This window comes from Nicotiana sylvestris, chromosome 7 (assembly GCF_000393655.2).
Source record: "Nicotiana sylvestris chromosome 7, ASM39365v2, whole genome shotgun sequence".
Taxonomy (NCBI): Eukaryota; Viridiplantae; Streptophyta; class Magnoliopsida; order Solanales; family Solanaceae; genus Nicotiana; species Nicotiana sylvestris.
In genome coordinates, this window is record NC_091063.1 from 153,734,181 (window position 1) to 153,746,677 (window position 12,497).

Genomic DNA, 12,497 nt, shown 5'->3' on the forward strand with positions numbered 1-12,497 from the left:
CCGTGAAATAATACCATAGGAATGAGTTTTAGGTCCAAAATCCTTACCTCAATGAAACTCCCTTGAAATCCTTCTTCAAATCGCCCAAAAAGATCCAAAAACCGACTTAAGAATGGTGGAATAGCTCAAAAATTGCGAAGGAATGAATTTATATGTTCTGCCCCAGCTAAACCGCTTCTGCGGTCACAAGCTCGCACTTGCGGACCCGCACTTGCGGACCCGCACTTGCGGACCCGCATCTGCGGTCCCAGGTGCGCTTCTGCGCAAACTGCTTAACCGTCCATTTTTCGCTTCTGCGATACTTTATCCGCACCTGCGCCTTCGTAGGTGCGGCTCTTCAGCCGCTTCTGTGGTTCCAGCCTTCCTAGGCCCTTTTCTCTTCTGCGGCCCTTTTCTTTGCATCTGCGGCATCGCATCTGCGGTCCCTAATCCGCAGGTGAAAAAACAACAGAACTAGAAAATTTACAGCTTCACCAAAACTCCAAACTCCCCGTCAACCATCCGAAATCATCCTGAGGCACCCGGGACCTCAATCAAAAGCACAAACATATCTTATAACATCATTCAAACTTGTTCCAACCTTCGGAATGCTTAAAATAACATCAAAATACCAAATTTGCATCGGATTCAAGCCTAAGAATTCCAAAATCTTCTAAATTACGCTTTGATCAAAAACCCAACCAAACTGCGTCCGAATGACCTGAAATTTTGCACACACATCCCAAATGACACAATGGAACTACTGCAACTCTCAGAATTCCATTCCGACCTCTATATCAAAATCTCACCTATCAACCGGAAAATGCCAAAAATCTAATTTCGCCAATTCAAGCCTAAATCTACTCCGGATCTCCAAAACATATTCCGAACATGCTTCTAAGTCCCAAATCACCTTTCGAAGCTATCCGAACCATCGGAACTCACATCCGATCCCTCTAACATATAAGTCAACATTCGGTTGACTTTTCCAACTTAAGTTTTCTAAAAAGAGACTAAGTGTCTCAAACCTTCTCAAAACCTTTCCGAACCCGATTCAACCAACCCGGTCATATATAGAACCGATAAACAAGGCAATAAGAAGCAGAAATGGGAAAAACGGAGCGGTAACTCATGAGATGACTGGCTGGGTCGTCACAAGGAATGTCCAAATTACAAACGGTTTGAAGCTTTAGAAACTAGACTCCAAGACCTTTCATTTTATAGGTTGTAATCCACATATATATATATATATAGCTCATCCAAAGTTAGGTCATGTGCGTACTTATTTGGAACTTTAGTCTATCATATAATTTCCAACTTGACTTGGACTTAGGGCTATCCTTAGACCCCACATCACTTATAATATACCTCGTACACTTATTATTATATCCAATTGATATCCATCATATTAATAGTCCACATCTGCACACGAAATAATATAATTAGTACACATCAACATTCTTAATAATGCTTAAGTACTTCGAAATTTTTTGGGGTGCTACAATAATAAGCACACATGTGACCATCTTGTAGATGCATCTATCAAAACCATATAATATTTGAATGGTCCACATGAAGGGTGTACGGGCCCACATATATCACCCTGTATACGTTCCGAAAATGCAGGAGATTCAACTCCAACTTTAATTACTGATGGTCTAATAATCAGTTTGCCTTGAGAACATGCAGCACAAGAGAATTCTTTAGTTTGAAGAATCTTCTGGTTCTTCAATAAATGGCCATGTGAATTCTCAATTATTTTGCACATCATATTATAACCGAGATGGCCCAACCGGTCATGCCAAATAATAAAATCACTAGTAAACCCTTTTGTTTACTATGGTGTGATTCGACTACTCTAATACTTGTGTAGTATAATCCGGAGGAAAATGCGGGAAGCTTTTTAAGAACACACTTATTTTCCGCTTTTATTGTAGTAATATAAAGATGTTCAACCTTTCCTTCATTGGTAGTCTCGATATGATAGCCATTTTGGTGAATATCTTTGAAACTCATCAAGTTTCATTGAGACCTACTATAATATAATGCATCATTAACAACCAATATAGTTCCTCCTGATAGTAATAAAGTCGCTCTTCCAGAGCCCTCAATTAATTTTGTACTGCCAGATATTGTTATGATATTAGCTTCTTTCATAATAAAATATGAGAAATATCTCTTATCTTTTAATATGGCGTGCATCGTAGCACTATCAAGAAGGCATATTTCTTATTTATTATTCATACGACCAACTGAAGATTGAGAAGTTTTCATATTCTTCATAAAGAAAAAGAAAGAAAAAAACACATCATAAGTAATACTGAAAAATTTAAGAACAAAAGAAACTATACTTGAAAGTAAATAATGACAACATAAAACGTTTTATTCAAATATGAACTTCATTAAAAAAAGTAATTATTTTTATAATTTTTTCCAGTAATAAGTCTTCAGTTATGATGCTCAAAGAAGTCTCCAACTTCTAAATGAGTAATATATGCAAGGCCTTCAAAAATATCATTTATAGGCAAGGTTTGCTTCAACTTTTTCATGATTATACATAGGGCCCGCCTCGACATTTGAAAGGTCGAGTGAGTCTCAACCTTATTTTGTTTCCTTTTTATGGAGGCTTGATAAAGTTTGACAAAATGTTCAAGCGTACGATAAATCCGTGCCCAATAATTTTTCATACCACATCAATGACAAATATTACCTTTGCTTTTTGAAGGATTATTCTGAGAACCTTTATTGTTCTCTTATCTATAATGACCACCACCATAGCAATTATTATTTCTCCCATTGCCACGCCCACGTATATTTATACGGCCACGATAATTATTTTGTCTTCTTTCAAACTTTGGATCTATCGCTACAAGATTTGCTCTGGAAATGGAGCTGATCCAATGGGGCTGGCTTCATGATTTTTCATTAAAAGGGTATTATGTATTGTTGAAGCAATACATAATATTTCTTAAAGCCCTTTTCACGGTATTGTTGTTATAACACCATATTTAAGGCATGAAAAGTGGAAAGAGTCTTTTCCAACATGTCCTCATCATTCATAGGTTCCCCACACAATTTTAGTTGGGATATTATTTGATATACATTAGAATTATATTCACTTATGGTCTTATAATCTTGTAGTTGTAAGTGCATCTCTTCACGACGAGCTCTTGGCAATACCGTGGCCTTTAGGTGGTCATATCGTTCCTTCAAACTAGTCCATAATTGAAATGAATCTTTCAAGGTTAAATATTCGCTTTTTAACCCTTCATCGATATGATGGCGAAGGATAATCATGGCTTTCGCCTTATCCTGACTTGAAAAAATATTTCCTTCTTTAATAGTGTCACCAAGATCTTTAGCGTCAAGGTGAATTTCAGCATCAAGTACCCATAGCAAATAATTATTCTCAGATATGTCAAGTGCCACAAATTCAAGTTTTGACAAATTTGACATAGTGAAAACTATCATAGAAAATAAGTAAATTAGAATGATAAGAATTATTGTCAATGAAAAAAAAAATCAATGCAGAATATAATCGTGTATTAACATTTTCTATATAATTGTTAGAACAAACAATTATGTGTAGTGCGATGATAAATTAGTGCTTAATATTATACACAAGAACTTTAGACATGTAAGTATATTTTCAGAGAATAAAGGCCAAATAGCCTCGTGGCCACTTAAAATTGTATCAGTTTGTAAAGTCGATACATGAACTTATATTTTTTCCAATTGAACACTCCAACTTGACAAAATGGGTACTAATAAATACTTTTGACCATTTACTATGCCTATGTGAAAGTACTGAAGCTGACATGGCTAAACTGTGTGCAAATCACGCTGCCAAGTCGCGTGAATAGTATTGTTTTTATTAAAAAAATTAGAATTAAAATAAAATATAAATATAAATAAAAAAAAGACTTTTCCCTTTCCCCGTCTCTTTTCCCCTCCCCTTCCAACTCTTTCGTCTTCCCAACAAAACTCCCACCCAATTTTTTTCATTTCTCATCTTAATTTCTCTTTCCCCGTCCCTTTTCTCTGTTTCTTTTTCCCTTCATCCTCCCCTTTAATAATTTTTTTCTAGTCTCCACTCACTATTTCCATTCCAACATTCCTCAACCACCGGTGGTCGGAAGAAAGCTTGAGCTTTGTCGTTGTTCTATCATCGAATTCATCTTTGTCAAAATAGCAGGAACAAAAAAAAGGCAAATTTGCAATGATATTGGGCGACCCCCACTTTCAAAACCATGGATTTCTGTATTTTTTTAATTTTTGGTTATGGTCTAATCATGACCATAGTGATGTTGTGAATTTGATTTAGAAATAAGAGAGAGAAAGAATAATGAAGAAAAAGAGAAAGGAGAAGAAAGAAGAGTAAAAAAGGAAGGGAGGATAGTGAACGAAGAAGAAGGGGGGCGGTTAGGTACAGATTAATACTGGGTATGTTTCAGGTAATTTTTCTTTTTTGTATTTGTAACTTTTTTTTGCTGATTTTGTATTTAAAAATGGGACTCCCAAATAACACATGACAAGTAATAAATAGCTTAGCATGATGTGTTGTACATGTTAGCGCAATTGATGTACATGCTCTGGTGGCTGTGTTTATTAGTACCCATTTTGTCAAGTTGGAGTGTTCAAATGAGAAAAACATAAGTTAATGTATCGGCTTTGCAAACTGATACAAATTTAAGTGGCCACGAAGTCATAAGTTGAAGTAATCTCATTAACAAGTACTAATATATTTTGTTCTACTTGGAAGACGTTTCAATAAGTTAAGTAGGCATAAAACTAGATGATATCAATTATGCCAATTTTCAACATTGAATACTATTCATCTAATAGTTAAGTCGTTAATTTTAAAGTCATTAATTAGTTTGTACACTTAGGTGATAAATTCATTGAAGATACGTTTAAACTTACTTAAAAATTTTGCAATAATTCCTTCTAAATGCCTATTCTATCATAACATTTGGATGTGAGATTAATTAATCTAATCATTGTAATTAAATTTAATACTTATCTATTTATGTGTAGGTTTAAACTTCTTCGTAGATTATATAATAAAAAACCAATTTAACCGAAACTTATTATTTTCATACCAAGGCAACTATTATAATCATATTCAAAATAAGTTATGCATATGGTAATTAAATTACAGGTTAAAGAAGATTCTAATAGAAACGTTATAAACATAAGAATGTATACCTGAATCAGAAAAGTAATTAACTCCCTCTTTTTGGAAGAAGATAAAATTCAAATGAAGCATATAACCTCAGTTGGTTAGAACTTCTTGCTGATAACGTATTAGTAGCAATATAAGCCAAAAAAATATAGATAAAACTTTTCTTCTATCAAGTTGAATTCAAGTCTATCTTATTGATGTCTTTTGTAGAATCAGAAACACCATATATATATAGTGTACAATTTACTTGAGAGTTACAAGATATTCATGTATAATCCAAAATGGTTCATGGATGAGTTGTTGGACATTCACAAATTCAATGTATTCATAACATAAAAAGGTTTTTTGCTATCTCATTAATTTTCCCATTTTAGGTATGCGACTGCAATGAGAAACAACAAATAACAATAATTAACACAAGATTACCCTGAAATGGGATGTTGCACCAGATATCAACAGCAGTATATTGAGAATTTTGTTAAAAAGAATAAAAGTAAAGCAGGAACTATTCTCAGGTGCGGCACCAAAGAGCTCCTATTTTGCTTTTCAATGCACAATTTCAGACCATGCAAGATTATAGTTTGCAAGTATGCTATTTGAACACCAAGTAGCTTGGAAAAGGAAATGTTAAAAAAAAACTCCATGCAGCTATGGGAAAATAAGCAGCAACCTCCTTTAGTCTAAAATAGCAAACACTTGACAATTTCACCATCTAGACCCTGTCAATTGTAACAAGGAAAGCTAAGTCAAGAAGAGCGATCAGAGACGAGGAAAGAGTAAATATACTAGAAAAAATATTCATGGCAGCACAGTAAGAATCAAATATTAGAAGCAGAGAAAATCGAGAAAAATCAGTTAGAATCACCTTCAAGCAACAAGAAGCATCTAGTAGGTAAAAACATCATAGGGGAATAATGCATCAAGTAAAAGCAAACAGATGCTAACTTAAATTTAGAGAGACATAAACATCTTCTGAACAAAAATGTTTAGCAAAGGGAAATGCCGTTGGATGTTGTGAGGAACTACAAGAAAGGGATAGTGCCTACATAATACTGAGTTACTTACGAATTATTTGGGATAAAAGATAGTCTGAGATATCGAGCACAAGCATAAACCCTGGAACCAAGGGGGTTAGTACAGAGTCCCATCACCACACAAAATATCTTATGAATGATCCCTATGAGAGTACTAGAAGTCTGTTAATCAGATGACTTTGTATTATAGTTACTAATAGCATCTATAGGTTTTCTTTAAATGTTTGGTTCAAAAATATTCCCTTCCCTACCTCCTCATAAGTCATTTCTAGTCTCTAGATCCATCCTACTCTTACATTAAAGGGTTAGAAGAAAATAAAATAAAAAATCAAAAAACAGTTTCGCACTTTGAAGCTCTTAGAACCCCATAGAATTTTTTTAGCTTCTTATCCTCTTTATGAACTGCATACAAGCTATTCCTCCTGTGTTGCTAACTATAATGAGTCAGTGAAGAAAGAAACCCGCTACTTGGACTAATTCTTGGCCATCTCAGGCTTTTTAGTAAGTAGACTATGTGTGTTGTGCATTTTCATGTTCATAGAGGGAGACTTCCCATGCCCATTGTGAGGCGATATTGTCATTTTGTTGTATGATATGCACATTTTGTAAGGAGAGGAGATACAGCACCCTAATATAGTGATAACAAAGGCATCTTGCAGGAAGCATGACATTTGAGACATTGAAAAAGGTACTTTATCCATGACAAGAAAGAATATAGAGCATGCTAAGTCTCTCTGGCTTCCAATCGTAAGAGCACTTTACTATTGTACTTCGTTTGACACAGATCCTGATAAGAGCTATTTGTTTTTGCTGTCCTTGTATCATATTAAGAGATCAGATTACAGAGCATTACTTCGGCACAGTTCAAAGGTTAACAGAGCACATCAAAATAACACACTTGCGGGAAACTCCTTGCCGAGGGCCTGTGCACCCCCGGGATTAGTCGGGGCTCTTAGAGACTAGGACACCCGGTGCAAATAAAAAAAAAAAATAACAAAGTGCTGCACAGCATAGTTATATTCCTCCTTAGCCAAGTCCTGCTGGCTTAGCGCCTATAGGATGGCACCTTGAAGCATCACCTAATATGCTGAGATAACACGTAATATAGCTAGTTGTTCATATTCACATCAAATGTATTAAATTGCTTCTACAATATGCTAATAGGCTTAACTCTCTTGGAGAAAATTGACTAAGATCAACAGTTTCCCTCATTACAATTAACAACAAACTTAACATTTAAGCTGAACTAAAATTGCTGAACTTTTTTGAAAAATAGGTTTATTTTCATTTATAATGTTGATAATCATCTACTCCCAAAAGAAGCACCAGAGTTTGACAGATAAAGTTTCCATTGTTGTCCTCGCTTCTGAAGACAATGTTCTAACTATCCATCTAATTCTTTTATCTTTTTTTTTTGTGTGTTAATGATCACATCTTAGAACAGTATAACACTAAAGATCTTAACACATGGAACATGATTCCTTACAATTTGGAAATCAATGAGTCTTGTTATTAGCTTCGAAATAAAAGCTACTCATGTAGGAAAAGCCAAATTATCTAAGAGCTTGGGGCTGATGTAGATTATTCTGATGGTGTATTCTCCTAAATAAATCCACATTTGCTATTTAAAAATTAAAACAAGTATAAACAATCAAAAATTCCTGATGTTCATGCAAAAGCTAGACACAATAATTCAACTCAAGTATCTCTAATGCAGTATTCAAAGATAACTATGCTGATAACTACTACCTTAGCTCCAATTTGTTTGGCACTATTTCATTTGCATTACTAATATGTTCCAAAAAGAATGTCATATTTATATATTTGGAAACAATTAACTTTAGACTTCCATTTTAACCTTAATGAGATGCTTGTTATAGCATGTTCAAGACTATAAGTTTTAAAAACCTTCATTTTTTTCTTAAAACTTTGTGCCTAGTCAAACTATACCAGAATTTAAAAGACGAAAAGGGAGTGAATCAATATAAGACCTTGTAGAGCCAGCATTCATATTCCTCCTCAGAATCCTCCCCTCGTTACCCGATTCACTCGATTCAATCAACTCTCTCAACCCTAAATTCCCAGTTTTCTCCTCTACCTGAGTCTCCTCTTCTTCTTTTTCTTCTTCTTTCTCCTCTTCTTTCTTCTTCATAAGCTTAACATTGACTCTCTCAAAGTAATTCCCATAAATGTATTCAGGACTATATCCATTTTCCTCATCAAAGAGCATGATATGACCATGCCACTCCCAAACCCGATAATCCGACCCGGTATCCTCATGAAACCCAATACATATATGGTGTTCGCCAATAGCAACAGCTTGACCCGAATTCGGTTTTAGTGAATCAATTTTGCCAGTAAGAATTGTGCGGATTATGTGTTTTTCCACTTTAGATTCTTCTTTGACGAGCTGGGATTTGGAAGAGGATGAGGAGTCGTTGTTGTTATCGTCGTCGGATTCTTGATCTTCGTCGGAGAAGGAGAAAGGGAGAGTGTTGAAGAGGAGATCTTCGAGGGATTGTGATGGTGGGTTTGAAGGAGGAGGGCGAATTTGGAGTCGGTTCATTAGGGATTGGAGGAGGAGGTTGTCGAAATTTGGGGTGGTCGCGTTGTAGGAATTCATGGTAGTTTAATGGCGGAGTGGTGGTGATTGGATTTGAAGGGTTTATGTGAGGTTTTGGGGTTTATGTATGGGGAACCAAAGAGTGGAGGAAGCTAAAGCCAAATTTCACTTTTATCCTACTAAAGTTTACTAGTAAGTAACCGAGGTATTAGCAGAAATCTATAGAAAATTAACTTGAAAAATATCTCACATTCCTGATTTAATCTAATTTAATTGTAAATTGATCGAGGAATTTTAACACTGTTTTAATAACAATTGGATATACTGTATGTGTTATAGATACTTTTTTTTCCCCTTTTGACAACGAAAAAAAATCTAACCCAAAATCAAGGGAGGAAATAAAATCCCCGCAATATTCGACACACCATTAAGATGATACAAGCACAAGTCATTTAAAATGAAACTCTTGAATGAAGGCCAAGTTAGCTAAGCCATAAGCCACCAAATGAGCCTCCGTGTGTATATGAATGATACAGGTGACGAGTGGCGGAGTTAAAATGAGCCAGGATTTTTATTAAAGGGAGTTAAAATATAAAGAAATAACCTCACTAAGAAGTCAAGGGGTGTCATTTATATATACATATTTTTTTTTTTAAATTAAATAGTGTAATTTTCCGACAAATCGGTTAACACCTCTTGGGTGGGGTTAATTTCAATTATGGTCACTCAACTATATTTCAATTTCACTAAAGTCACTCAACTACTTTTTGTCACTTAAAAGTGATTAAACTTTCACATTGTCACTTAAAAATCATTTTGGCTCAAACCCCTATCATAAATGTGACATGACATAATATTGTAACGACCCAACCTGTCGTTTTTAGCATTTCCATCCCGTTCAGCTATTTGAAGTCTTAAGTACCGTCGTTTTGTGTATTATGACTTGCAAGAGTGGTCGAGTTTTGTTTTCAGATGATTCAAAATTTAATTGAAGGAACAATCCATGTTTTGGAGGCTTAAGTTGAATAAATGGATCGGATGGTAAAATATGTGTAAATTACCCCAGAATGGATTTTTGATGATTCCAATAGCTTTGTATGGTGATTTTGGACTTAGGAGTGTGTCCAGAATTTTTTTTGGAAGTCTATAGTTAAATTAGGCTTGAAATGGCGAAAATAGGAAATTTGAGTTTGGAAGTTTGACCGGGGAGTTGACTTTTTGATATCGGGATCGAAATACGATTATGAAAATTGAAACATCTTCGTTATATCATTTATGACTTGTGTGCAAAATTTGAGGTCAATCGAAATTGATTTGATAGGTTTCGGCATCGAATGTAGAAATTGGAATTTATTAGTTTTAAATAGGCTTGAATTGGGGTGTGATTTATGTTTTATATTGTTCAATGTAATTTGAGACATCGACTAAGTTCGTATGATGTTTTAGGACTAGTTGATGCATTTTGTTGAGGTCCCGACGGCCTCGAGTTGATTTCGGAAGGTTAACGGATCGATTTAGACTTAAAGAAAAGCTGTTGTATTTTTTTCACAGCACTGTGAACAGTACCCGTGAACAGTACTGTGAACAGTAACGCGCGTGAATAACAACGCATGTGAATAGTACCGCGAAAATTCTGGACAGTGTATAGCGGAGCAGTTCGAGTTTTCTTTCATTTTTGGACTTTCAAGCTCGGTTTGAGCGATTTTCAGAGGCAAAGTTCACCACAAAACTTGGGGTAAGTGATCTTGACTCCCTTGTGATTATATTCCATGAATTAATCTTCATTTTTGGAGTTAGATTATTGATATTTCAAGAGAAATGGAGGAATTTTCTAAAATTCCATAAAATGTATTTTTGAGATTTGAACATTGATCCGAAGTCGGATTTGAGTAAAATTGGTATGGTTGGACTCGTAATTGAATGGCTTATCAGATTTTGTAAATTTTGTCGGATTCCGAGATGTGGTCCCCACGGGCAATTTTTAGTTAAATTTCAGATTTTTGTAAAAATTTAATATTTTTATATGGAATTAATTTCTACAAATTGTATTGACTGAATCACATTAATTGTGGCTAGATTCAAGGCGTTCGGAGGCCGATTTACGAGGCAAGGGCATAGCGGAGTAAAGAACTTCACAATTTGAGATAAGTAACTCTTTTAAACTTAGTGCTGAGGGTATGAAATCCCGAATTATGTGTTATGTGATTAATGTTGAGGTGACGCACATACTAGGTGACAGGCGTGTTGGTGTGTACCCTGTGAATGGTGACTCTATTGTTTCCAGGACACTGTGTAGTGGTCCTACTTTGTTGATATCTGTGTTTTTACCATGTGATAAGTAAATTGAGTTGTATATCATGTTAGATATCATGTTTAGGCTCTATGCCGATATTGTTGGGACCCATAGTGGTCGTTTATTGCTGTCATCTCACTGATTTCATTGATATTTCATACTCAATCATATTCATTTATTCATATAATATCTCAGTCTCAGTTGTTATTATTGATACATTATATCATCATTTTGGGCTGATTTTCATGACATTTTGAGCCCGAAAAACTGGAGAGATTGGTGACTGAGTGAGGCCGATGACCTAATTGTGAGGATGATTATGGGATCGGGCTGTACACCGCAACATGTTGTTACTGATTTATGACTGAGTGAGGCTGAGAGCCTAATTGAATTATGCCACGAGATGGCTTGTTATAGCGCTTGGGCTGAATGAGCCCCTCTGGAGTCTGCACACCCCAAGTGAGCGTATGTACCTACCGAGTGCGAGTGCCGAGTGACTTGGGAGAATTGAGTGATTGTGAGGCATGAGTGACTGTGAGGATTGAGTGACTGGGAGGACTGAGTGACTGAGAGGATTGAGTGTCATGACCCTAACCCAGAACCGGTCGTGATGGCGCCTCTCGTGAAGACAAGGCCATCCAAATATTCCCAATTCGACGTTGAAAAGTTAAAACAACAGTAAAACTGTCTAAGACATGATTAATAATATGAAGTAGCAGATAATATCAATAAAAATACGGAAGTATAACCCAACACAGCCCTAACTGGGGTGTCACAAGTCACGAGCATCTACTGGGTCTAAATACAACTGAAAAGTCTAAAACGTACAAAATATGGACTAATGAAATAAAGAGGGAGAAAAGCAGTGCTACGAACGCCGACAACTACCTTGCTAAACTCCGATGACTCTGCCTCAGAGCAGCCAATACCCGCTACCGGGTTCAGAAATACCTGAATCTGCACATAAGGTGCAGAGAGTAAAGTGAGTACTCCAACTCAGTGAGTAATAATCATAACTAAAGTCTGAATGGTAAGAAATAACGAAAAGTGCATCAACATGCTGTATAGAAGTAGTTCAAAAGCCAGTAAGAAAGCAATGAAGCTGTAAAATCTCTTAAAATATCTTAGCTCAGTTTAAACTTCTTTGAAAATGACTTTTTCAACAGTTGCGCAAATAAATACAAAACAATTAGTGCAGATAAGCACAGAAATCCGTCCCTCGGGCACAATTACACAATTAAACAGGTACATGACAGGCAAATAAGAAAGATAAGCACATAAGGTTCGCCCCTCGGGCACAATGTCAACCAATCCGCCCCTCGGGCAATATCTCAGAATAATATCAGCCCCTCGGGCTATATCTCACATTACAATGGGTACTCGCGCTCACTGGGGGTGTGCAGACTCCTGGAGAGGCCCCTTACAGCCCAAGCGTAATATCAA

The 12,497-nt window shown here is 35.8% G+C and overlaps 1 protein-coding gene across 1 annotated transcript; it reads right to left on the reverse strand.

The window, feature by feature from the left end:
- Positions 1-5,637: 5,637 nt before the first annotated feature.
- On the reverse strand, positions 5,638-8,903 carry LOC104217507 (uncharacterized). Its single transcript, XM_009767781.2, has 2 exons — positions 8,190-8,903; positions 5,638-5,883 (listed from the first exon to the last, which is right to left on the reverse strand). Exons 1-2 carry the CDS (start codon positions 8,819-8,821, stop codon positions 5,877-5,879), a joined length of 639 nt encoding a protein of 212 aa, XP_009766083.1. The 5' UTR covers positions 8,822-8,903; the 3' UTR covers positions 5,638-5,876.
- Between the last annotated feature and the right edge of the window lie 3,594 nt (positions 8,904-12,497).